The following is a 26,717-nucleotide window of genomic DNA, read 5'->3' as shown; positions in this document are numbered from 1 at the left end:
CAATCTTTCTACACATTGCCCAAACCTGGTGCTGTACTGGTGATGGTACAAGCTGGTATATGCCATGGTAATTATGGGCACTCTGAAGGGTACCTGTCGCAGGAGACACGGCAGTTTTCGACTTTCATACCTCCTGATTCATAACCATACCCTTCACGTCACATACCAGTACACTCCGGGTAAGCTGACCACTTTCACTTTTTTGGCACTTGTTTTACTCTGGAAGCAGTTCATTGCATCTGCTCTCCCATGAAGCAAAGACTTAAGAAAACAATTTGCAATTTTACGTTCATGGTGAGAGAAAATTTTGAGAAACATGCACATAAAAGAACACTGACTTCATACTCCTTTTGGCAAGAAAATGTTTTATTGTTATACATTAAATATATATTGTACAAAGTCAAAATAAACTGTTTGGACATAAGAAGTCGTATGTGACCAAGAGGCTGGAAGTTCCCTTAGTTTATTTTCAGATTAGCATTCATGCTAATCCAATATCATGAGAAGCAAAGAGGTATCTCCACTGAAGTAGTATTTGCCACTGAAGTGGTAAGGTTGGTTTATGGAAAGTTGCATTGACCTAGAAATCTATGCTTGCTTATCACACTTTTTGTCAGGCATGTACCTCAGCAGTGTCATTTGGCCCTGGCAGGGCACGATGCCTTGATATCAGAACCCAGACAAAAACATCACTTTCTATGTTGCACATAGCTCAAACCAGCCATGCACTGAAGGAATACGTGGGGGATGGTGTAGTACAAATAAAAATTGGGCCAAAAAAAGAAAATTTTTTGTTTCCTGTAATGCTTTCCTAAATAAAGCCTTTCAAGAATATGGTAGGTAGGTATGATTTTTTTGTGTTTTTTATTTTTTTTGACTTAGCCAAAACTTTTCCAAAATCATGTGCAATTGTGTGATAATATTGATGAGAATCTTACACTGATAAGTGGAGTGAAGAAGCTTTGGGTTGTGTGCCGTAAGGTAGGTCTGGTTATCTGGAACACAATTCCATGTCGTCTTATACATGGAATAAAAGTCAAACCACTGGATGATGCTTTGGGACTAAAACCTTGGCCTTGTCCTCCTCTTTCTGTGCTGCACATAGATGACATGTAACCTTTTATGAAGTGATGTGAGCTCATGTCACTAACAACAACAGCTCAGACACGAGTCTGCACTGCACTACCCTGCTGAGACAATACAACAACAAATAAGAAGTTCATCTCTGCTGAATCACCTCCGAAGTCTCAGAAAAAAAGAATGCCTGCAGTCTTTACAGTCCTCAGAGTAGTATTTGTCGTAGAAATCCAGGATGAATTCCTCAGGTTTAAATCCAAACTTCTGGTACAGAAGCATTGCGGGATTGGTAGCTGAGACATGGAGAGTCACATCCTTGCCCATACATGTCTGGAAAATGAAGATGGTGGAAATCTATGAAACCAGCCAGCATTTTCATTCAGTATTTTCAGGGTAAAGTAAAAAGTGATCATGCAATATGAATTTTGCTGATGAGTTACAAATTTTGGCTTTCTGCTTGTCATAAAGTAAAGCCAGCTTTGTTACAATTAACATCAGAAATCATGACGTTGCTAAATTGTCACAAGGACACCACAATGGCTGTTATCTCAGTACTTGCACGGTATAGAGAGTATGTCAGCTGGTCCAACAGCTTGGAAAAAGGTTATGAAACACCAAATGATTTGCATTTTCAAGAAGAGTCCTGCAATGTATCTAGCTAATGATATGCACTCTGCTTGTGAATTCAAGCCATTACAAAAGGAATGTGCCTGGGGATAGATATTCGGACTTTAAAATGAATGCAACACTTTTCTGATCTACTATTTGTGGGGGCTCATTCTAAAGCTCTTGGAGAAAGTAAAATTTTGACCATCCTATTTTTTGTGAAAATTGAACATTCATTTTTTTCGTATAGATTTAACACAGGAATGGTGGCCATTTTGAATTTCATAGATTGGTAAATTTTAGGAAATATGTTTCTCTAGTACCCAAAATTACCCAGTAACCCCTGATTTTTATTGCTGATTTTGAAAGACTGTGATTTAAAGTTTTGTTGAGGAGAGTTTGAGTAACTTTTGAGGCACATACAAGCGCGAGTGAGTTTATTGATTTTGCATATCAATACGACTAGCCACAGCATTGAGATGCTTAACATAGCCCTCTCTGTGGTGATTACCACCCTGCATGATTTCATTGACATTTGGAGGAAATTTTCAACAATCACTGACCTGAATCAAATGATACACCATGAAGGTTGCTATCCCAGCATTCCTCCATTCTGGGTGGACCAATAGGAAGGAGATGTACGCTTCATTGTACTTTACATCTGGAACCATGAAACCAAAGCCGATCACTACCTTGTGGTACAGCGCCACCACACTGAAATCAGGGTACTGCAGCGTCTCTGACACTGTTAACATGAAAAGATATGAAACAGAAATCATTACTCAATCATTACTACCTACATTCATACACCTGTACATATGACAGACATCGTTCTGGCCTATAAGAATACATTCCATAGCCATATATATGGTAAATTTGAAGCTAAATATGGAACAACCTTCCTCACTTGACTACTTCCCTTTGGTTCCAACATTCAGAGAAGAAAAAAAAACATCCAAAATTCCCACAACCAATACATGGTACATATGTAAAAGCACTCACAATCAATGCCTGGCCAGAAGAATTCCCTGCACATTGCATTGACTGATGGTATGTGTTGAGGTCTGACATAGCAGTAGTCTATTGGTCCTGGAGGAGGGGGTTCAAAATCCGGTTCCAGCTGCCTCCTGTATTCCCAGATCTCTTGCATCAACTGTAATTTCAACGGTTTTGATTCGTAATCTCTTCTTATGAAAGGTTTCAGAACTCTGGAGGGAAAAAGTAATTTGATAAAGAAGAGTGAACGTAACAGAAATACATCTAATCATGAAAGATCTTTTACCAAGCTCTTTCAATCAGTCCAGCAGTATGTGTTTCCAACCATACTGACGCAAAGACTGCATGTACATGAAAAAACATCAAAACTTCCCTCAAATCTATGCTATCAAACAAAATAAATAAAGTATATAAAACTAACACTACAATTTGGTGAGGGCCTCTTTGGTCAGGCAAGCGGAGTGAAAAAGGGGAGTTTCAGTTGATGACCTATAGCTAAGGTCAGGCAACTGCCCAAAATTGGATCCATCCTGCAAGGCCGAGAGTGTGGGAAATAGCAGAATTCCCAAGGAATGGGGTCAGGATGGAATCCAAGGCCCTGAGATGGATCAAACCAGTGTGTGGCAGCATAATGGTTCACCTTTCACACATATAGGGTTGTTGGTGGAGAAGGGTTAAATTACAGACAGTATTTTCGTGAGAACACAGAGGAAACTACGAATAACAAAAAGACAATCTGCCATTATTTTGTTGTACGGGTCAGTGCACGAACTGTTCAAATAGTAGTCCTGATATTAAAAAGACTAACCACTTACAAATCAAATAGTTATGGAAAAAGAAAATACGAAGAGTATTCAGTTTGATACTATTCACCGGTTGTTAAAATGTAAATGATACGATAGTGTCAGCGAGATCATGTTGCACACTTGCCAAGTTCTGATTGACTTTCCATATGAAAACATAACCCCCTTTGGCAAATGGCTGTACAAACATGTCTACCGTACCTGCCCCTTCATGCCTTTGCAAAATGAGATGAGAAGTATTGTTTTAGGTTAGAATGCACCTCGGGGGACAGATTTTCAGACCCCAAAACTTTTACAATTATTTTCTGATCTTCTATTTATAGAAGTTCATTTTAAAGCTTCATTTTAAAATTTTTACCGTCTCAGTTTTTCAAAAATCCAAAATTTTTATTTTTCTCCATTGCGTTAACACAGTGACAGTGGCCATTTTGAATTTCAAATATAGGTAAATCTTCGGTAATTTGTTTATCTGGTACCAAAATTTGCACAGCATACCCAAACTTTTATTCTTGATTTTGAAAGAGAATGGTTGAAATATTCTTTGAGGAAAGTTTGAGCAAAAGTTTACGTCTTGCACTTTCGAGGCGCATACTACCCAGTACCTTCAAAGCACATTTGTACATCAAATCTACCCAGTGTGCATAAGGGACACATAAGCCATACCTTGCTGTGTAAGGGCTGCATATACTCTGCAGTGTACTTTCATAATCACCTCCAATCAGCCTAGCTTTGAATGATGAATACTGTTGTTGTTGAGCCTTCACTGTGTGCTGGGAAATCTGAAACACGAACATGAATGTTTAAGCTAACCTTACGATAGACTGCGCCTCGGGGACAGATATTCAGACTCTAAAACTATTATGATATTCTTTTGGCCTACCACTCGTGAGGCTCATTTTTAAGCGTATGGAGTAAATAACTTTTCACCGGCTTAGTTTTGTGAAAATCTGAAATTTGTTTTCCCCATAGAGATAATAGGGATTGACATTGATTTAATTTCAACTTGTAGTGTAAAAGTCACTCTATGATTTGCAGTTTCAAGTACATCCAAACTAACCTGAAATCTATCAAGGACCCTGAAGTCTCCTGCTGTCTTGGTTGGAATGTTCATTGGATTGAGAGAGCGACTTGGTGATTGTAGCGGCGTCTCTGTCTCAACGGGAGCGATGTTGCACACTTTGCGCAGCACTTGCAGCATGATTTCATCAATGTCAAAAAGAGGCAGACCCCTCTCTCTTTTTTCCTGATGTGACAAAGTAAGAGGATGGGAGAGGGATAAAAATGAGAGTTTGTGGGTGTCAATGTGCAATCTCTGAACCTGACATTTCAAATCTGGAGAAGAACTGTATTGGAAAATCACACTATGAAGTTATAAATTAAAGGATCTCAATACAGTATGCCACAATACAATCTTGGTATTCAAAGTCTTGCAAAGAAGAGAATGATGCTGCAATGAAGAAAATTGAAAAAAATAAAAGAAAAATAAAGGAAATTCAGATAAAAAGAAAATCACACATAAATGGAAAGAGTAACGATACTTGTTGAAATAATATTACAGGTTAAGAACAGCCAAATTAAGTGTGAAAGCACATACAAAAATTACATTTGGCTCCATTCTGAGCACATACAGCCCTCTGTGTAGACCCCTACACAAAAAATCCAACAGTATTCTATTTGTGCCTATCATACCGGTACATGTACTGGTGACTGACAACAGTGAATTATAATAATTTAATACTTCAGAACAAACATTAAGGTCGGTACTGACCTGCCTCACTAGCAGCTTTCTTCTGAGTCTCCTGGCTTCTAGATTTTTCTCTACAGCTTCAGGACAACTCTCAAGTCTCTTCAACAGCTGCTTTTCTTCATAAACACTGATTGGCAATATTCTGGTTTGAGAAATAAAGATACCAGGTATTTGATTTTAAAGGGAAACCTAAGTCCAGCGACATTGACCGTTTATCCCTTCCAAAATCACCCTTGAATAAAATGCAGCTCAAATTTGCAACATAATTGCACGCGCCGACGACTACGGAGCGACGAAAAGAGAAGTTGAAGTAGACGACATTTATGGAAATGAGCTGGGAATCCCATGGGCGCGAAAGGGCTCATGGGAGAAGCGTGCGTGACGTCATCGGTGATACACGAATGTGTGTGACCGCTTACCAAAGCATTTGAGTCTATGACTGCAGGAGTGCAGTTCTGCACGTTACGACTCTTTAATTCTCATCAGTAGCATAAAAAATTATTAACTGTTGTTCAGTTGAGTGCAAAAATCACTCAAGGAAGAACAAACGGAGTCAGCTTTTATCGTCGTCCCACAGAACAGCTTTTTCGAAGACAGTGGCTAAAGAAAGTCGGGCGAGTTTTTAAATCTCAAAAGATACAAAGTCATGTTCTACTTCTTTCAGGATGATTTTATAAGGGATTTCGGGATTCTGATACCGATACAAGACCGTACTACACAATGCGGTTCGTATCTTGACATGCTGAGTCAGCCTACTATCGCCGGTTTTAACCAGATAAATGTTAATATTGGCGATTTCGGGACTCTAAAATCTGAAGACGAAACTACACAAAGTGTCTCTCATCTCGACAGCCCGGATCCGCGAAATCGCTCTTATATACACGATAAATATAGGCAATTTCGTGACTATATCTGGTAATATTAATATTACAAGATACTGGAATGACTTCTTGCCTATTCTCGACCGCGGAGTGACGTCAGTAGGTGAAACGCATACGAGCGAGGTGAATGAGAGATCACACGATACAGAAGAGAGAATGATACAGAAATTGTGTGGAAAAAAGCAGAACGAAAAGTTATGTCATTTATGTATATTGAAACTTCGGATATTTCTTTGGTGGTTGAAAAATTCAAACTTCCAACGGCGCTGACGCAACAATGACGTAAGAATCCGCAAGTACCCGGATGGCCCGCGGTCGAGAATGATGTGTCTCGATCGGCACGCCGGGTCTGAGAAATCGCCGATATTATATTTACCCAATAAATATCAATTGCACCGGGACTCCTAGGCTAATATCGATATCGATACCAGACGATACTAGATTTACGTGCACTGTGTGGTGTCGGCACGCCGGGTCTGCGAAATCACGGATATTTATCCGATAAATATCGGCGACTTTGGACATTAACTCTGATACTAGACGCTACTTTGTCAAAATGTGGGTAAATATCCGATGTATATCGGAGATTTCACCACGTGCCTAACAGTTCTGACCACCCGACCACCTCTGTCCGACTCTTAGTTCATAGCATCCGTGGCCGATAGTCAAGAATACTGTATGTTTTACATTATTAACGAAATACATTTTTTACATGTAAAGGATTTTTTTCATTAAATTTCCACACGAACTTTCATACACTACAATCGGAACTTCGTCGAGAGGGCCGATCAGATATCACCGTGAGTTGGGGATTGCCTTGCAGGAATAACATTCTTTACATGTAATACATTTTTACTTGGCGATCGAGACCTGAACAGAGTACATATCGGACATCGTCGAGAGTTTTGGCTGGTCTTGTATGAAATGCATTCTTTACAACAATATAGACGATACTATTGTTTTAAATAGCGGGCAAATATCCATTATATCGGAGATTCATCACTTTGTAGATCTGAGTAAGCCCGACTTCCTAAGTTCGACACCAACTTCGAAAAAAAGACGACGCTATACATTTGTCAAATTGCGAATAAATATTTTCCGATATACCGTATATTGAAGATTTCGCAACCTTAAAGATCTGGCTAAGCTCGACTTACGTATCATTCACAAACCAAAAATTAATTTTAAGCGACTGATAAAGAAAACTCTGTTTTAGAAACGTAACGCTGAAGGATCGCAGAGTCACTCAGTGTCAGGTCTCCAATCCAGTTCGGGGTCTGTACAAGCACAGTGACTCCCTCCGCGGAATTACGAACGATGTGTGGAGATACTTTCCCATTATTACATATCTTGGTTCAAATTAGTATGGTTTGATTTCAGTGTGGGAAAAGTAATACTCGATGTCAGAAATATCGCTGTCCGAACTCTCCAGAGTCGTCTTACGAACGCGCTAAACTGTTCACGGTACTCCTCCAGCTGCAAGCTACAATCGTCTGTATCGCCGATGACGTCACGCACGCTTCTCCCATAAGCCCTTTCGCGCCCATGGGATTCCGAGCTCATTTCCATAAATGTCGTCTACTTCAACTTCTCTTTTCGTCGCGCCGTAGTCGTCAGCGCGTGCAATTATGTTGCAAATTTGAGCTGCATTTTAATCAAGGGTGATTTTGGAAGGGATAAACGGTCAATGTCGCTGGACTTAGGTTTCCCTTTAACTACAAGAGTGTCCTTTAAAATAAGTCACAGTGGCAATTTTGCACAAAATTCATAAAGATGGCTCCCGGTGAATGTATTTTCAAAAACGCTGGCAGATTCCTTCCTACAAAGAAAATACCAGGATGTAACATCAAGTAACCAATATATAATGGCAAATTGTGAGATGACAATACCAATACGTGTAGCTCTGCCACTCATACTGACTTACATTTTCTGACACATACGTAGAGTGGTTTGCCTTGACCTGTTGCCAAGAGACGAACTAAACATATTGTCTAAATCGAGGTGTTGTCAACACTGTCAGGCATAATTATCAGTTTATGCGGTATTGTCAGTCATTTACAAAGAAATCAGCCCTGCATAAGTTGAAATATTGTCTAGCAGGAGGTCAGACGTAGTCAAAACAATAGCACCACACACGTCTATGCATAACCCGCTATTATCCAGACCTATCACTTGCTTTCAGGTGTAGTTGTGTTGACTACATCTGACCTCCTGCTAGACAATGTTTCAACTTTTGCAGAGTTGACTTCTCTGTGATCGACTTTTATTACTGCTCAGCTGATGATTACACCTGACAGTGTTGGCAACAACTCAATTTAGACAATGTGTCTAGTTCAGGTCAAAGCAAACCACTGTATCATTACCTTGGTCCTTCTGTTTTCACTGGAGCATCACTCTGTTTCATTCTTCTCACTCTCGTTGTCTCTTTTCTCTGTCCCTCTTTTCTCTCCATCTGGCTGTCATCAGCAGAACCCTCCTCCTCCTCCTCAACCTTCTCCATCTGCTCCGTTTCCTTTGCTTGCTCCGACTTCAGCATCCTCTGTTCTTCCTCGGCTTTCTTCTGTGCATCTTGTATGGTTGTTGCCATGATAGTGGTCACACTTGGTGATGTGGTCATTATCCCCGTGTCAAGGTCAATGTCGTCGTCTGGTTCCTCATCGCCGATCATTAGGATGGCTGGCACAGTGGCTAGAGTAAGGTGCAGACAACACTACTGCTTACATACTGTACAAATAAAATACACCTTTCATGCCTACTTCACCATATGGAGCCAGAATATACTAATGTATTTGATATGCCACTTATAAGGGTAATTTGCAAAATTTGACTGAAGTACTGGGCAAGACATTTCTGGTTGGTGAGGTACGTATTTGCCTCTTCACCACCATAACTAGCGTGTCAATAGACTGCTCTCATACAAATGAGATTCTAAAACCAAACAAGATTTTATGACAAAATAACATGTATCCCTATTTACACTCTGTATATGCAAAAGAGGTCATAATGGGTGTGATTAATCCATTCAACCACTCTGGGTAAAATCAAAATTCACATGATATGAATGCAAGACACTGTTGATTACTTGTGTATGTGTTTACTGGCATATTATCATTGCAAACTGCTAAAACCGCTACTGTACAGTTGACTGAAGTGTCATTTTCTGACCTGTGTAACATCAATACGAGACAACGGGGTACATGTATGTTAGTGTTGTAGCACTTGTAGAGTACAAAGTCCAAATATAAGCACTCATTTATTTCCACTACAAATATTTCAAAAGAGGTTATTTCTCAGTCAGTCATCACATTTGGTTGGAATGTGGGCGCAATCTCATATTTACATAGCACTCAAATTTTATTTTGGCTCATTAGGTGGGCGGCTAAGTTTTCGCACATACTACCACATGCTTCATAGAATATTGATCGCAATCACACTTTCAAGTAGCAAATTATTTAGCGTGTGGTCGTAAAGCACTGAAAATTCTCAGTAACAGGAGATATTCTATAATGTTACCACTGAAACGATATTTGAAAGAAATTTGATTGAACCCTGGTGGGAAAAATATGGTGACTCATCAAAATTTTCCTAGAATCCAGCCATAAATGCAAGTAAAGAATTGACATTCCATGTGCATGTACCGGTACATACGGTACTTTTGTAAACTGGTTTTGATTATTTTATTATAGCAACTGGAGAACTGACAATTATAAAGGGTACGTAAAATTACCTTCTGGAGTGAGGTCACTTTCTGAGAGCATACTAGAAACCATAGAGTCTGAACTGTCCTCTGCTCCAAGCAAGCTGAGAACCGATGGGGAGTCTGGCACTGTGGGCGTTGATGCCTGGAATTCAAAGTGACTCAGTTTTTTTATGGACTTCTTGGAAGAGTCGTTGGTTCATCTCAAAAATATAGGATATGATACTACATGCCAAGCCATTCTTGTATTCTTCAATCATTTTTCAAATGATTGAAACTCACCAGGACAGTCTATCACAGGGCAGTAATTCCCACAGTATACAGGGCAAAGTTGCCAACCCACTTTTTTGAAAAAGGATTACTTTCCCAGGAATGAGAAATCAGTTTTCTGCAGAAGCCCTCGGCCAATTAAGATGCCATTTGAAGCACTGATGAGTAATGACTGAGCAATGGATTTTCCTATCCTTTTCTTAGTAAGTCAAGTTTTTATGGTTTCTAAAGATTAAATATAACATGTATATTTGTCCACACCATTCCTTTTTCTCCAACTCCAATCTTTTATACTGTCAATGAACTAGATTTAAATGTATGTCTCTACAATACATACAGTGCATGCCAAATGCAATGAACAGTAAAAACAATGCTCATTTTCTTCCCCGTGTTGTTCAAACTATTGAAACTTACCAGGACAAACTATCATATATACAATGAAGAGTTCTAATAATGTTTGTCCATGTAAAACTAAGAGAAGAATTTCAAAGGATAGTAGTGTTGATTGCAAATGATGTCACTTTTCTTTTGCTTATATGCAAAAATAAATATATATATCAGATTGGCTGAAACTGGCTAGTGTCACAATGGATACTGAAAACCACAATAATTTATGGCTCAGACTACAAGCTGCCACAATAGCCACACATGCAACAACAAGCTTTTGTCCGAATTTCAGGCGGCAATGTCTGATGTTGTGCACATGCAGCTAACTATACTGTAGTAACAAACCTGAAATCGCCATCAACGCTATTGACAAATGTGTGAATTTTAATGACAAAGACAAGGAAACAAACCCCAGATCTCTGTTGTAGGTTTTCTACACATTCTCTGCTGTCATCCAGTCTCCTTGGTTCCACTTGTTTTGCTTTCCTGATGTCCTTGGCTTCCTTTAGGGTTTGAAAGAATGGAAAATCTTGACATTAAGCTTGGGTCATTTAATTCCTTGTTCTATATTATTTGATATTTAGTCAGTGTGAATTTTTCACAACCCTAATCTGAATAGAACATAGACAGTTGATAATGAATGGAGTAGTAATTTGAGAGATTTCATATAGCCAAAAGGGGACCGCTGTTTGAAACTGGGGAGGGGGTGTGTATGAAGAAGAAAGCATTCCATTGCCAGTGAAAATTCTTGTTACATTTTGCTCAATAAATAGTTCTTCCTTGTTGACGAACTAATCTCCTGGCTTATGTTGACAGCATTATATCAAATAGCAAATAGATGGGAATGTAAGAATATTCAACCAGCAGGGTTCTCCCTAGGATTTTTTATTGAGTAGCGACTAATTTGCATAATATTTGCGTAATTAGTTTTTCAAATATTTGCATAAAATTTGCATATAGTTTGTGCTCACCAAAAATTGACAAAACAGGGTACCTATGGAGTAGAGCCCCTCGACTGACTTTTTTTCAAAATTTAGTACATCCTTACTAAGTTGCATAAGCTCCTACCCTTGTTTTACTCCCATCTGCTACCTCCATGCTCCAATAAAGAAAGGGTAGCAGAGTAAAATATATCGTAACAGTTGGTAAAACTGCTCAGATCAAAGAAACTATTAAAAGATGTAAAACAATGAGGCATAGAAGTTCCCGTGACAGCATCGCCAGGAAAATACTACGTTTTTTCAGTACGTTTATCAGGGTTCTCTGATCCAGCGCACCCCCAGTACCAAAATAGAAGAGTCCCACTCTGATGTCACATCCGCCATTGTTTACAGTATTTTCACTCACGCACGCGATGTGGGTTTTCATTCTCTTCATATGCATTTTCATTTGGTTGAAGCAATTAACACTCCATCTGTTAAGAGTTTTTACCACTGACTATAACAATTTTCATTGCTATGTTGCTGTTTTCACAAGATACTGACCGTTTGATCCTGGAAAGTTGAGTTGCTTGTACGTGCAGCCAACCCAAGCCGGTGCGGTGACAGACAGTTCACTATGCTAGGCTATGCTGTTGATCGGCAGCATACATGATCAGATGATGTCTTCGTTACACTTTACTTTTTATTTCAAGATGTGAGACAAACAGAAATTTCACCAAATCGCCACTTCTGTAGCTAGGGATTGTGTAATCAGTTTGATTTTGATTTGAAAATATTTCGTCAATTAAGAGCCGAAATCGTTGCTGACTTTTGCTGTCAATTTTTTCTGTCCTTTAGCTTTACAATTTCTTTTGTGTGATCTTACGGACGTCGACCAGTAGGTGCCATTGTGAACATTTTGCCGCTGAACTTCATAGCGTTGCGGGTAACAATGATAGCGTCGCGGTGAGATCGAAAGCGTCGCGGGCTTGAATGATAGCGTCGCGGGCCGCGACGCTGTTTTGGGCTGGGGAGAACCCTGACCAGTACAAACTAACCCTCTCTAAAACCAATATTTTATACCAATGGCAACAGGTAACTTGGACTGTTATATAAAGTTCAAATAATGGGCTGGAATTCCGGGTAGACCATCTTTACCTGTGTCCTTGACCTTTTCTCTTTCAACTCAATGGCTGATTCAACAGATGATGTCCGCTTTCTCGCCCTCAACCCTTCTACTTTTATGGTGGGCTCGAATAAAATCTTCTGTCTCTTTGAGCCAGGTTTCTGCCCAGGTGGCACTGTGTGTGTTTGAAAGTTAATGGACAACAGGTGAAACAAATGATGAACAATCAATGAAAATGAAAAGAGGTATCCCCTGAACATCTGATTCTAATAGGTTTCTTCTTATACACGTATTGATGCATATTTTTAAATGCTTATGAAACAGAAGGGACATATTGGCTCATGATCTAGGAAAAGACATGCTGTAAATACAAAACATTCCTCTTATAAAGTCATGTCACCATGAACTTATGGTAGTTTGCGCCTCAAAACTGAAAGACTTAAAACTTTTGCTCAAAGTTTCCTCAAGCAAACAGTCAACCATTCTTTTTCAAAATCACGAACAAAAATCGGGGGTCACCCTGAAAAATTGGAACTGAACTTACTGAAGCGAAAAATTATCCCATATTTACATTTGAAATTAAAAATGGCTAACATTGCTGTGTTATCTCTATAGGAAATAAAATTCCCGATTTTCACAAAACTAAGCTGGTAAAGACCTTATTTACTCCATCAGTTTCAAAATGAGCCCCCAAAAGTGTTATGCCAAAAGAATATTGTGGAAGTTTAACAGTCTGAATGTCTGTCCCTGAGGAGCCTTCTACCTTAAACTATTTGTAAAATTTAAGTGTTGTCTATCGCAAAACTTTGACCTGCATAGAGGAAACTGGTGTTTACTTTATCATAGAATAGTAAACTTTTTTTTTCTGCCAGGGGTTTACAGTTACTGTAAGAACTTGAACTTATACTCAGTTTTTGAAGAATTGGTGGATCAAACTATCTTCGGACTCCAAGAAATTCTGTTTAATATGACATTTCATATATTTAGAGTCCATCAATAGTGTGAATGCGAATGTTTATTTTGAAATATCACAATTACAGAAACTATTGCTAGCTTTGTTGATTGAAACTTCAACATTCTTTCAGAGACATCCTTGGATTAAATAAGAATTTTTTGTTTCATTCCATGGAGCCATGAATATATTATTATGAGGATTTTTCAGAAAAACTCACTGGTTTGACTGTTTTTTCTCGTCTTTGGGAAGATGGGGCTATTCTACTGTAGGCTACTTTGGTATACTTATGTGACACTGTCTGGTATGAAATTGATATTTTCCCCTTAGAATTTACAGGTACATGACTTACATGATGCGTCTGGTTTTTGTGGTGGTTTATTTTCCACCAAAGCCCACCATCCTGACTCTCCAAACTCTGTGGCGCCAGATCTGAAGTGCACTTTGTTTCCAGTTGACAACACTCCAGCTACGGTTCCATGGAAAGTAGAAGTCCTCATTCTGGAAATAAAAGTTGACGAGTTCTAAATATCCCTGAAAGATTTGTCACTCAAGGCCTAAACCCTAAACAGCGCCCTCACACGACACACCTGTCAGTGTTGTAATTAAAGTATCCGTATGCTACTTCCAAACTGATGGTCGGAGTTATTGCTTCTCTACACTTAAGTACTAAATCAAGAACATTTCAATTTCTTCTTCTGTTGCTGCAGTATTATGTTGACAAATAACACTACAATTGCTGTCAAGTTATGGAGGATATGGCTTCAGTCTGTCACTACTGAGTTTTTGCACAATCTATTATTTTCTATCACATTGTACATACCGGCTATTTATATGTCCATACAGGAATATAAACGCACATGAGGATGAAGAGTTCATGGTATGCAAATACTAAGGAGGGCAGTTAAGTTGTCTGTTATGGAAGAGTGTGCCTCAGGGATAGATATTCGGAATTTTCACAATCCTTTATCGGTCCACCACTTGTAGGGGCTCATTTTGAAGCTCATGGAATATAACTAAAATTTTTGGCAATACCAGCATTCTTTTGAAAATCGAAATTGAATTTTTCTCCATGGAGTTCACACAGGGACGGTGGCCATCTTGAATTACAAATATAAATAAATTTAAGGTCATTTTTTTCCAAAATTTACACGATGAACCCCAAGTTTTATTCATGATTTTGAAAGAGAATAGTTGAAAGTTTCACCAAGGAAAGTTTGAGTATATCAATTTTGAGGCACATGCTATTTTAATGGAAACATGGATGTTGATATCACCAAGGTTGGAAATGTTCTCAGTTTGTTTTCATGAAGACAATAAGAATTGGGTTTCCAGTTAGGTTTCCCCATGAAAGAAGAATTCCCTGTCACTTTACCTTGCACCAAAAAATGTCTGCCAGTGTTTATCTATGAAGGAACAGATGTCTTCCTTCCAACGGAAAAAACCCCTCCTGCCGCTGGTCATCAGTCCAAGATTATAGAGTGTCATGATGACAACTTGTTGCCTATGAATGCAAAACAAGCACATTTTATTCAGTGACTCAACACACAGAGAATACCATACATTGGCAGTATCAACGGTATGTTAACTATTTAAATACACAAATTTTTTCTAAGTGTTTGCATAGATCAGATAACAGGAGTGGACAAGACCTCTCTATTTGGGCAATTTCAATCAAAAGGCCAATGACCAACCAAGACCCAGGTAATGCTAAAAGTACAGAAAAAATTTCAAGCATAATGTACAGGAATGACTCTCTTATTAATTTGAAATGATAGAGATGGGTTAATCTAAAATGAAACAGAAATAATTTTTGAAAAATTTTTGATTAAAAAGAATCATACCTGTCAATTCATTTACTTAAAATATTTATCTGATCAAAATATGCATATTTGCCCTGAAGGCATAATACCTACAATGGCTGGCAATGCTTTCAACAAATACATTTTCATATTTTTACAAAAAGCTATGTTGAAATACAACGTATTTGGTTAAGCTGAACCAACATGATGCACTGTGCATTATGTAATGACTACGGTATTGTTAACAGTGAACATCACATATTTAGAAACGGAACTAAAATCAAAAGAGGCCTTATATGTTACAACCAGCTTAGATATCCTGGAAGTTAAATATCTTGTACCGGAATAATACATTAAATTATGTAATAGGAATAAGTCAAGATGGCAACAATTTGTTCAGAATGTAGTTAAAAAATGCATTCTTTGTTAAAAATTAAAGCTACCGGTACATTATTTAGTTTTTTAATATCTTACCAAGTCAGTTTGGTTCGTGTTGTCTCCTCAGTCTTGTCTGGACTGCAATGTTCACACAGCAGCTTGTAGAAGTTATCACCGGATAGGGTGCTGGGTGGGCCTGACTTCAGACAGCCTGTCACGGCAGATAAAGAAAGTGCATATTTCTGAATCATCATTGCATTGAACTTTAACAAAACACCAGGTATAGAAATATCTTCACAAGCAGCAATGCTAATTTCATAATTGTTCTCCAACAGGGTTGCAATTCGCAGCTACTACGGCAGTCTGAATTTAGATTCTGAATTTTCTCTGAACTCTGAATTTTAAGTAAAAAATGATCCCGATTGCAGATCTCATTTACAGAAATTTACAAATTTGTGTGTAGATTGCAGACACAAAGAAACTTTTGTTAAGGACAAACACTTCACAGTCAAGACAATTGTTCAGTGATGACTGAAAGATACCTTAGAGAATTTCCACTCCATCTCTGCATTACTACCCCCTCAGTGGCATTAGTTTGAGGTATTACCATTTGATTTTTACAGTTTTTGCAGAGTGGGAAAAAAGCTCTGGCTTGCAACTGTAGAATTATAAAATATAGTCTAGAAAATCTCCAGTGTAATCCCTTTGCACATTCACAACACAGAGCATAACCCTACAAAAACCAGATAGGTACTACACTACATTTTCATGCTGTTCATTGACTTGCCAAAGTTTTATCAGTGAAGACACCTTTTCCCCAGAAACTCATTTTAATTAATTAGGACTCTTACTGATGTGATAAATTCTTTTGCATTGTTCACAGGTTAGAGTGAGACCATCTTTCTGTTCTCCACAGTAACAAATGCTGGGCTGTTCATCAGCTTTGCAACCTTCCATGTCCGATTCTGTCTTCTCCTCTCTCTCCATTTTGTTCTCTGTTTCACTGGAGTCCACCGTCTCTATGTCAATTTCCACAGTTTCATTCTGTAGGAGATAAAATGACAGCAAGTTCAGGGATGTTGAAAATAGCCTGCAGCCTAAAATTTACCAGCTGCAAAAATCAGAACATTTTTAACAACCTGAATGTGCTAACACACTATTTGTAATTACCTACTTTTATTTTTTGCCATCTGTTACCAAAATTTTCTACATCCCTGGTTCAGAGTAAGTGACCGGGGGTAAGTACATGTACAGCATACACATGGTATTTACAAAACTCATCAAATTATTTTTCACTCAAACACTTTTTTCTTAAACTCTAATGGGTTACATTTTCAAAAATAAGAAGCAAAAATCATTATTTGAACTTTGCCAAACACAATAAATTGCTGAAATAGTTTGACAGGAATTTAAATTGTTAACAGATTAAAAAAAAATCTGGACAGTGATTAAGCATCATGCATGATATGGTTTCTATTGCTAACAATGGCCAGGGACGATACATTCAAAGTTCCCTAAAATTAAAGGACTTCCTCAGCAATTTTCAGAAACATTTTTGGTCCAAAATATTATTTTTCAGGTATCATTTTACTACATTACCTTATATATCAATAATCATTTTTATAATATCATGACTGATCATCACATGAATTTTGAAAATTGTGGGAGGCTTATCAGTATTTTAGGACTTCACACACAAATCCTGGACTTTTCAAGGACTTTTATCAGTAAAATTCAAGAACTTTCAAGGACTTAAGGAGCACAAGGACCCTGACAGCATGAAACTTGTATATGATAAGAAATAAGCCATACCTAGCAAAGGTATACTAGTTACTAGTACCAAGAAATTTTGACCAATTCATGACATATGTACACGAGCAATAGTGAGTGCATATTTGGTGTAAATTGGTCAAAGTTTCATGGTATACCCATTGCTGAGGTTGTTTATTGCTATTATATCATAATATTAAATTGAAATGTCAAAAAAGATTTTTTTCTCTAGTTTGTGCCTGTTCTGAACTGTGTTATATTGGCAATATGGCATGGTTATTTTCACGTCTCGTCCAATCAGACTGCGGTATTTGTGCCATCAATACACTTGTGTGATATAATTATAACAAGTCATCGTTGATGACACAGTCCCCACTTGTTAATGGGTGCTTTGATTACAGGTCCTCAGAGAGGATAGAGTCCTCTTCATTAGGTCTGTGATAAAAATACTTTTGAATAAATTCGCTTGATACATGTCTGAGTTGTAGTTCAGGACATGAAAAAATCGTAATAAAATGGCCACATGGTGGCCATGATGGATCGAATCACAAAACAAATCAATGTGCATATGTATGACATACGGGAGGTCAATGTCCTTGTACCAACTTTGATTAAATTTGGTTGAAATATGCCTGAGTTATGGCTTTGTACATGAAAAAATCATAACAAAATGGCCGCACAGCAGCCATATTGGATCGTATCACAAAACAAATTTACATGCATATGTATGATATTGGTCAATCTCCTTGTACCAACTTTGAATAAATTTGCTTGATACATGTCTGAGTTATGGTTCTGGACATGAAAAAACGTAATAAAATGGCCACACGGCGGCCATATTGGATCGTATCACAAAACAACTCAATGTGCATGTGTATGACATAGGTTGATGTCCTTGTACCAACTTTGAATAAAATTGGTTGAGATATGCCTGAGTTATGGCTTTGTACATGAAAAAATCGTAACAAAATGGCCGCACGGCGGCCATATTGGATCGTATCACAAAAAAAATTGATGTGCATAGCTATGACATTGGTCAATGTCCTTGTACCAACTTTGAATAAAATCTGTAGAAACGTGCCTGAGTTATGGCTCTGTACATGAAAAAATCGTAATAAAATGGCCGCCTGGCGGCCATATTGGATCGTATCACAAAACAAATTAATGTGCATATGTATGACATAGGTTGATGTCCTTGTACCAAGTTTGAATATAATCGGTTGAGATATGCCTGAGTTATGGCTCTGTACATGAAAAAATCGTAACAAAATGGCCGCATGGCGGCCATATTGGATCGTATCACAAAAAGAATTGACGTGCATATCTATGACATTGGTCAATGTCCTTGTACCAACTTTGAATAAAATCAATTGAAACATGCCTGAATTATGTCTCTGTACATGAAAAAATCGTAATAAAATGGCCGCCTGGCAGCCATATTGGATCGTATCACAAAACAAATCGACGTGCATCTGTATGACATATGAAGTAATCCTTGTACCAAGTTTGAATGAAATCGCTTAGGGCATCTCTGAGATATCTGCGTGAACGGACGGACGGACGGACGCACGGACGCACGCACGGACGCACGCACACACGCACGGACACGACCAAACCTATAAGTCCCCCCGGACGGTGTCCGTGGGGACTAATAAATATAAGGCAATCAATTGTGTGTCTTATGCACATGTTTTAACACTGCCAACTGTTTGGAGGTTATCTGAGAAAGTTTCTCTGATACCATTTGCTCTTTTATACTTGACAGTCTTAAAGTTAAACAGGAACTTCCGCTATAAAACCCAGATTGTCATATATCTATGCAAATGCAAAAAGCCACGCTACTGATTTGATGTGCCATGTTTGGTCCCAGAATCCAATAATTTTGCCATGTTTTAGGCGTTCATTGTCGTTGAATCTTGCACATGATGTCTGTGAATATATAGCGACTAAACTTCAGTCAAAAATTAACAGAAAAAACGTTCTCTTTTTTTGTCGGAGAATGCACGTTTCAAAATATGTTCCCTATAAAACCATTTGACCCCTCTTTGCATATGTCACGAAAGTGCCTATCAAGATTATTCAAATTTCTCATACGGTCAAAGCCATGCTATGAGATGTGTATGCAATGAGATGTGTATGCAAATGACTACGTCATCAGTAATCTCCCTTTTGTGCGCCCACAGTCCTTTAACTTCCCGTTTGCTGACAGACTATTAATAGTGCACAGATATGGCTAGGTGTACAGGATAATGTGGTAGTCACAACCTGCCCTTGATTAGATAATATATACATGGATCAGTGTATCATCTGATTAAACAAGGACGTCTGGTACCTTTGCACCAATTTGAGGAACTTTCTTTGTATCAGCCCTATATTTTGACACAAGGCTTACAAGGTGAATCTGTTGTATCACAAGAAACTTTTCTGCGTTATGGCACTTCAAATTGGCTTAGGGGTTACACTGATGGGGATGTAGGTGTTTCAGAGTTCATTAACCCTTTGAGCGTTGTAATTTTCTCCCGCCAAAATTTTAGTGCAAAATTTTACCAATTTTTATGAAATTTTCTGTAATTTTTTGATAATTTTAGACAAAATGGACATCTCATTTCATTGGCTACAGTTTTTTCTCAAAATTTTGGCAAAAATCTGAGAAAATTTGACAGGGGTTATTTTATGTAGGGGACAAAAATAGACTGGCGCTCAAAGGGTTAACCTTCAGTTCAAGAGCAAAATTGAGCAAACTGAAACTTGTTCTCTTCCTGTATCAGTGGAATTCTATAACTCCTCATAAAATTTGAAAATCTGTCAGCCTTGCTTTGGTCAAATACCATTCTGGGACTGTACCACTAAAAACAACTTTATCTCGTCCAAATGAATTGTATCCATTTTGACTTATTTCTGTTACACTTGTCAACACAGTGTGTATACATGTAAAATGTATTTCAATCCTAGTCTGGAGAGAATTCACTGGTCCATAGTAACAATGCAGTTTACACATGTAAAGGTTGAGTTGACAAGCTGAATACCATGTATCTCAACACGTTTTGAGGAATAGAACAAGTGTAGGGATGTAGAACATTTTGGTTACAGGCAGCAAAAATAAAAAGCACGGGTGGTTACAAGTAGTGTATGTGCACATTAAGTTTGTGCAAAATGTCCTGATTTTTTACTAAAACTAAATTTTCACAGCCAGCAAATTTTTGCTGACAGCCGGTTGTTTTTGACAGCCAACAGCTATTTTCTACATCCCTGAAAGTAGCTGTAGTTATCAGAAAACAAAAATAGTGAAAAAATCATAAAAAGTTACAGCTCCTGGACCTTCACATGAAAACAAATGTCAATGTATGTGCTTGCCTGATGACAAATTGTCTTAACTACACCACTTTTTAACCTTGAATGTTAACGCCGGTGAAGTAAATTTTTGTTGTACTGGCAAAATCATATTGAATTGTCTTGTGTTCAACTTGTCAGAACAGTGTCTATGTGAGTGTGTGCACTGTGTGTCTCTGTGTGCATCTCTGTGTGTGTATGTGTGTGTGTCATATCGAACGTTATTGGTGACAATTGAATTCTACTCAGATTGACATAACTAAAATTCATATGTTGCTAAAAAGTATTGCATACTGGACACTATACAACTTGTTCGCAAGACTGATACCATACTTTGTATTTGAACAAACTTTCAAGATATACTTGTTTGATGGAACAAATATAAAAGAAAACATTACCACAAGTTACAGCTTCTTTTGTATATTTTGTGGACATGGGTATACATGTACACTGACAGAAGGCAGCTTTACAAGTCATCTGTGTCCAGAAAATATGGCATAAATTTCAAGTACTCATGACAGAGCTGTCGAGTCACTGAAGTTCTTGGCAGGTTTTAGCATCTAAGTTCCCTCTAGCTAATACACATGCATGTATTCATTACTTATGCATAATATACTTGATAAAAAATCAGGAGTCTGTATGATTGACAGGAGCAATATTGTTCAAACATGTGGGTGTGACAGTGGTCTTACGATCATTCAACTCAAGCAGACCAAACAATACTTCAGTAGATGCCCTCGAGTGGGAGGGGATTAACGTCATTTCAACTGAAGAACAATATCGAAAGATGTTTGTGCCATTTTGTCGAGTATGTACCGTATATGTCAGTATTTAAGCAGTGCAAAAATTTGGAACAACTACATTGGCCTTCTTTATCACAATAATGGGAAAATCCTATGGGTAAATGTTCTGCAGGGCTTGCACCTACACTACACATGCTACATGTAACTCATACAATTCTACAGTATACAGACTGAGGAAGACCAGTTGGTCATAGTGCAACAATATTTATGATAAAAATCATAATGGCAAGGAGGGGGGGGGGAGGGGGGACTGGCAATAGTCCACTACTAACTGGAGGTACATGTATATGCTATGCCATTCCACAGTCCATGACTTATCCATGTATGATTTACCATACTCAATACGAACACTAAGTGTGTGGGTTTTGAATTTTCGGCAAAGACACACATCGACACAGAAGCCCAAGATAACATTAGGGGAAGGCTGCATTAACTTGCATGGTACCTGAAACCCGAGTCCTTGCCTGACCAACTCGGGTGATTAACAGAAGACTTTTAATCCCCAAGGTGTGAATGTTCCATTGTTATGTTTATCTAATCCAGCTGGTGCCATTGTAGTGCCATTGTAGGAAAGGCAGGTCTGTGAAATTGATCCTCTAGGGAAGTCGGGTATTCCTAAGTTAATGGAACTTTCCCGTAATGATATGTATATAGCATTTCAAGGCATGTCTGTTCTTGACATTTATCACTATGATGAGCATGCGCATGTTTGCCGTGATGCTATTATCACTTACTGCTGTTTGCATCAATAATGCAAAACTGGATGAAGGACAGAAAGTGGATGCACTTGTGGTGATTTAATAACATGAAACACTGTTAGAGCGAGGAGAAATCAGTGGGTTGTGTGCAGCAAGTTGATTGCGTATAGGCTCAGTATCATTTTCTATCTCTACATTATACTTCAGTTGGTAAGTGCATTGCACTTTGAACTCAAGCACAATAACGAATTTCTTGGTAGAGGATGTGGGTCTCGTGGTACAGTAGCTCTGACATTTGATTTTTAAGAGCTGCCAAATATGCAAGTTGAGTGACCTGAGTGGGAGAAGGTTTACTATCGGATAAAATGTTAGCTGAGTGGAGGTGTTTGTCATAGCCACTGTGAAATGGAGACTATGGAGGTGGTAGTGAGTACCTCCATCAGTTCTATGATCATTTAATCATTTAACAATAAAAGAGAAAATGTCTCAAAAAATTAAGTCATGCAGGAGGGGGCTGATTTCAGTTTTTACGGACTGTGTTTTCATTACACGGATCAGAACATGTTGCAGTGATGATTCAGCAAGCAAGAATTATGATTTCCTAGAACAAAACAAACAAAACTTTAAGAGGAAACGATGCCAGCAAGCTCTCACAAAGCTCACTTTATGTACATGTACTTTTGATACAGTCAGTTTCCCCACTTGCCAGCATTCCATAGCCCTTAATTTGCTATGAACAGGAGTTTCATCCTATTTGACTTGGTTAAAGAATGTTCAAGCAGTAGGATTGCTGCCCCCTTGAATAAATTAAATTAAACTATAACTTGCTTGCTCGGTGAAAGTAAAATGTTGATGGGTTATAATCAAAGGCAACTTTAGTTTATCGATCGCATAGGTGGAGAAGCAACACATTAAATAATTTCAAGGTTATCATATTAAGTTGAGTGTTGTTTCTTTTGGAATGCAATGACAAGACAATTGTGAATCTATGGTGTTTGGCCATGCTCACATACAGATGTGTCTTTTGTGAACCATTTATATTTATAAAGGCATGGTTCAGGCTTCAGATTGTCGTGCCAGGAAATTTACTTACTAGATTACAATTTCAATGGAAAACAAAAGGCTATGACACCTTTATAATCCTCTTACAGAATAGAGCAAACTCGATCCCTGGGATCAATTCCCCTACCTTTAAGCACTTCAAAACTCAACACATGTTCCCATATTTTTTGTTTCTGGTCTAATTCAGAGTGATAACTGTACCACTCAGAATCAGAATCATTACCTCAGACATGGTCCTGTGTAAAAATTGGGAAAGTTTCCTTAAGGCCTTCAGGTCCCATCCCCTAACTTCCCAATTTTTAGGTGAGATCATGAATGTACAGTTTTCTTGATGCCAACTCTTACACTAACCTAGGGGCTAAGGGGCGAAAGAAATCTTGTCAAAATTGAAAGAGGAAGTTGAAAACATGGATATCTTTGCTAAAAGTACTAGGTACAACTGTAAAATTCATAACAGGCAGTCATTGGCCAGTCTTGGGACATCCCAGCCCCCTCTGATGTTTCCCCACCTGCACAGCTATAGCTATATAGCTCCCACGCCATGTGGGAGGTCATTTTCACACTTGTGTAGTGTCATGACACAATGCTGGAAACTTCCATAATTATGAGCAGAGATATAAACTGCTGTGTTTGGTAGGTAAGTTGCAGATCTTTGTGTTTCTGTCATTTTGAAGTCCCCGTCCCAGTCTCACTAGCATGCAGACTCAATTTGAATACCCACCTCTGTAGTACATCCATGGAATATTCACACGAACCACATCCATCTGCAGTGCTACTATACAAAACCAGGTTTAATGGAAAAGTCTACCATTATCAAGTTGCTGAGTTGTTAAGTTCTCTATTAAATCACAGCAGTTGGCAATGGCAAGGCACAGGTTCAAGTGAAGTGTGGGTGTCTCCCAATGGCTTTGCACGGCATGGGGTTTGGGAATTTTTTAGGGCCAGCTACAGTGTACATTTACATTGATATTACTATAATCCCGGTGAACAATAGTCGGTTATTGAACATGGGAGGTATAGCAATCAATCAATAAATCAATCAATCAAACAATCAATTTTTATTGTTGTGTACTTCACACATACCACCAGTGACTCCTGGTACCCCAAAGATCCACAAGTGGGTGGAGGGACTATGGTACATTATTGATAATGACAATGTATAGTTGAATGATAGAGCTGTAGAGATATCATTTGGTTGACCTTTCATTTTAATTTAACTGGGGGCAAAATTCATGTCACAAAACACAAAGCACACCTCCACCTTCTCTCTCAGCACTAAACACCCACGTGCATTGTAGTGCGTCGGTGGCTATCATTTCATCACGGTCATTCCGTGATTTGATTCGTGGTTGAGCGGCACTGCACGCGCCCAGGTGCATCTTGGCCATGGCAATATTACGGAAACCCGTTTGCAAACGACTCTAATAATTACTGTCCGCCAGGAAAGCAATCAATAATTGCAATGCAAGCGCCTTTAACTGTACCCAACCGACTACAAGGAGCCGGTAGTACTATTTACCAATGGCATCACTATAGGGAAAAAGTGCGTGACTAGAGCGAGAAACTGACGCTTTCTCGCAATAGGTGAGAATCTGTTCTTATTCTCACCGCTGTGGGTGAGAAAATTTTAATCTCTACTGGAGATTGGTGAGAAATGCACTCCTTGGCGAGAATCAAGTGTTAGAACAAATTCTCACCGGTGAGAATGGAAATTCTCACTAAGTACAGCAAGAATTGAAATTCACTGGCGAGAATCATCAAGACTCGCCGTTCATTGGCGAGAATCATAAAGACTCCAAACGGCGAGTCTTGATGATTCTCGCCAGTGAATTTCAATTCTCGCTGTACTTAGTGAGAATTTGTTCTCACACTTGATTCTCGCCAAGGAGTGCATTTCTCACCAATCTCCAGTGGAGATTAAAATTTTCTCACCCACAGCGGTGAGAATAAGAACAGATTCTCACCGATTGCGAGAAAGTGTCAGTTTCTCGCTCTAGTCACGCACTTTTTCCCTATAGTGCATGAGGTTGGCTGAAACAGTCCCGACTCGCACACTTCGTACGTGATCTACACCATGATCCCTCCCTCAATATAGCGGATCCGACGTTGACGCGGGGCAAGGGCGTGGGACGCGCGGGCGTTTTGTGATGTTGACTTGTTTAGGTTTCCACGGATGACATAAATTACTAATACCTTATCATCGCTTTCTTTCTTTTCTTCTTTGTCCATATTTCAAGTGCAGAGATCGTTTTGCTCACTTCCGGCCTCTGCAACAATGTTTTGCGAATGGAATGCTGGGTAAAAAACGCGGCCGGGCCCCCGGGGGGGGGGGGGTACAGCATCAGACCCCATGCTCGGGATACAAATGCGCTTCTTGAAGACAGCTGCAAGCAATATTTATATTAACGGGCTATGGCTTTTTGTTAGGGGCCTGAACCCGGGGTACCCAAACATCATGCATTTCATGCATTCACTCTGCCTTGACATAACAGCGCCCTCTTTGTTGAAGGAATGCAGTTACGTACATTTCCGGGTGCCTTCTTGTGTCACGTGACACTTAAGGAAGTATTGCAAAGTTGGGCGCTGCTTGTACCTCATTTCTGCTTTTCAAACCCTGACAATTTCACCGTATTCACAAAGGTGAGTGGAGTAATTGTCGATAACTGACAAAATCAACATAAGAAGCTTGTCGTTTCGGGCATTTAATCCGTTGCCAAATTATGCTTCAAGCCCCGAAACTCTTATTAATTGGAGGTGGAGCAACAACAGCTGATGAACTGGTGTCACCTCACAATCGAAGCTTCTGTCTACACTAGCACTTTACATCCCGTCGCAACAGTGATATCGCGATACAGGTACAGAAATAGTTTGCTTTTGTTTTCGTTCAAACGACTTTTAAGCGATTCAAATGAATATATTCACCGTTTACTCTGAGTTAGTGTAGATGATGCACGTATTTTACAATTTCGCAGCACTTCAGGCTTATCCAAAGCTGCTGCTTCCGCAAGTTTCACAACAAAACAATGCACCGACTGATGGATGAGAACATATTCGTTTGATCATGGAGCTAAACGTGGCCTCCATGTCGATCTCACGATAGAGTGTCACAAATTACTGCCAGTTTATTATCACAGATCCCTACACTATCCGAAATAGGATTTTCGTCTGGCGCCATGAAACCTCTACCATTACTCACACATTCTCCGTATTACAACAATGTTGATGTTCTGAAACTGAACCTATTGAAGTCATTTCCTTGTCAACCTTCCCAAAGTGTTTTGAACTTTAAAAAGTTTTAATAGACCAGGATGTTTATACCGTGTGTAACGCTTATAATATATGTCATAGGGAATTACAATGTGTTACTTTTTCTAGGGAAATGGTACAGGACCCATATGTGTAAACGTTGGCC

General features: G+C 38.8%; 2 protein-coding genes across 9 annotated transcripts in view; one reads left to right on the top strand and one right to left on the bottom strand.

The window, feature by feature from the left end:
* Positions 1-345: 345 nt before the first annotated feature.
* LOC139139225 (cysteine-rich protein 2-binding protein-like) lies at positions 346-25,704 on the bottom strand. Its single transcript, XM_070708065.1, has 15 exons — positions 25,499-25,704; positions 16,494-16,686; positions 15,739-15,853; positions 14,838-14,966; positions 13,815-13,963; positions 12,543-12,685; positions 10,875-10,967; positions 9,838-9,952; positions 8,474-8,798; positions 5,251-5,371; positions 4,540-4,725; positions 4,146-4,261; positions 2,686-2,891; positions 2,247-2,428; positions 346-1,407 (listed from the first exon to the last, which is right to left on the bottom strand). The coding sequence occupies exons 1-15, from the start codon at positions 25,532-25,534 to the stop codon at positions 1,234-1,236; spliced, it is 2,283 nt and encodes a 760-aa protein (XP_070564166.1). The 5' UTR covers positions 25,535-25,704; the 3' UTR covers positions 346-1,233.
* Positions 25,705-25,845: 141 nt separating this feature from the next.
* Positions 25,846-26,717, top strand: part of LOC139139223 (tyrosine-protein kinase SYK-like) — a 29,915-nt gene continuing 29,043 nt past the window's right edge. For 4 of the 8 annotated variants that reach the window (XR_011553755.1, XR_011553753.1, XM_070708064.1 and 1 more), the window contains exon 1: positions 25,846-25,945. The gene's annotated coding sequence lies outside the window, so the exon portion shown is untranslated. Of the gene's footprint in view, positions 26,161-26,717 lie in introns of all 8 variants that reach the window. The other 4 variants (XR_011553754.1, XR_011553752.1, XM_070708063.1 and 1 more) reach the window with 2 other exon arrangements.

This window comes from Ptychodera flava, chromosome 8 (genome assembly GCF_041260155.1).
Source record: "Ptychodera flava strain L36383 chromosome 8, AS_Pfla_20210202, whole genome shotgun sequence".
NCBI classification, from domain to species: Eukaryota; Metazoa; Hemichordata; class Enteropneusta; family Ptychoderidae; genus Ptychodera; species Ptychodera flava.
This window is presented reverse-complemented; position numbering and strand designations above follow the sequence as displayed.

Excerpts from the sequence above, each read along its gene's own strand:
- LOC139139225 (XM_070708065.1), bottom strand. The coding sequence starts at position 25,534 with ATGGACAAAGAAGAAAAGAAAGAAAGCGATGATAAG. Across the intron at positions 16,687-25,498 it reads AGAAAGAAAGCGATGATAAG|AATGAAACTGTGGAAATTGA; the intron begins GTATTAGTAATT and ends TATCTCCTACAG. Across the intron at positions 5,372-8,473 it reads GTGAAAACAGAAGGACCAAG|AATATTGCCAATCAGTGTTT; the intron begins GTAATGATACAG and ends TTCTCAAACCAG.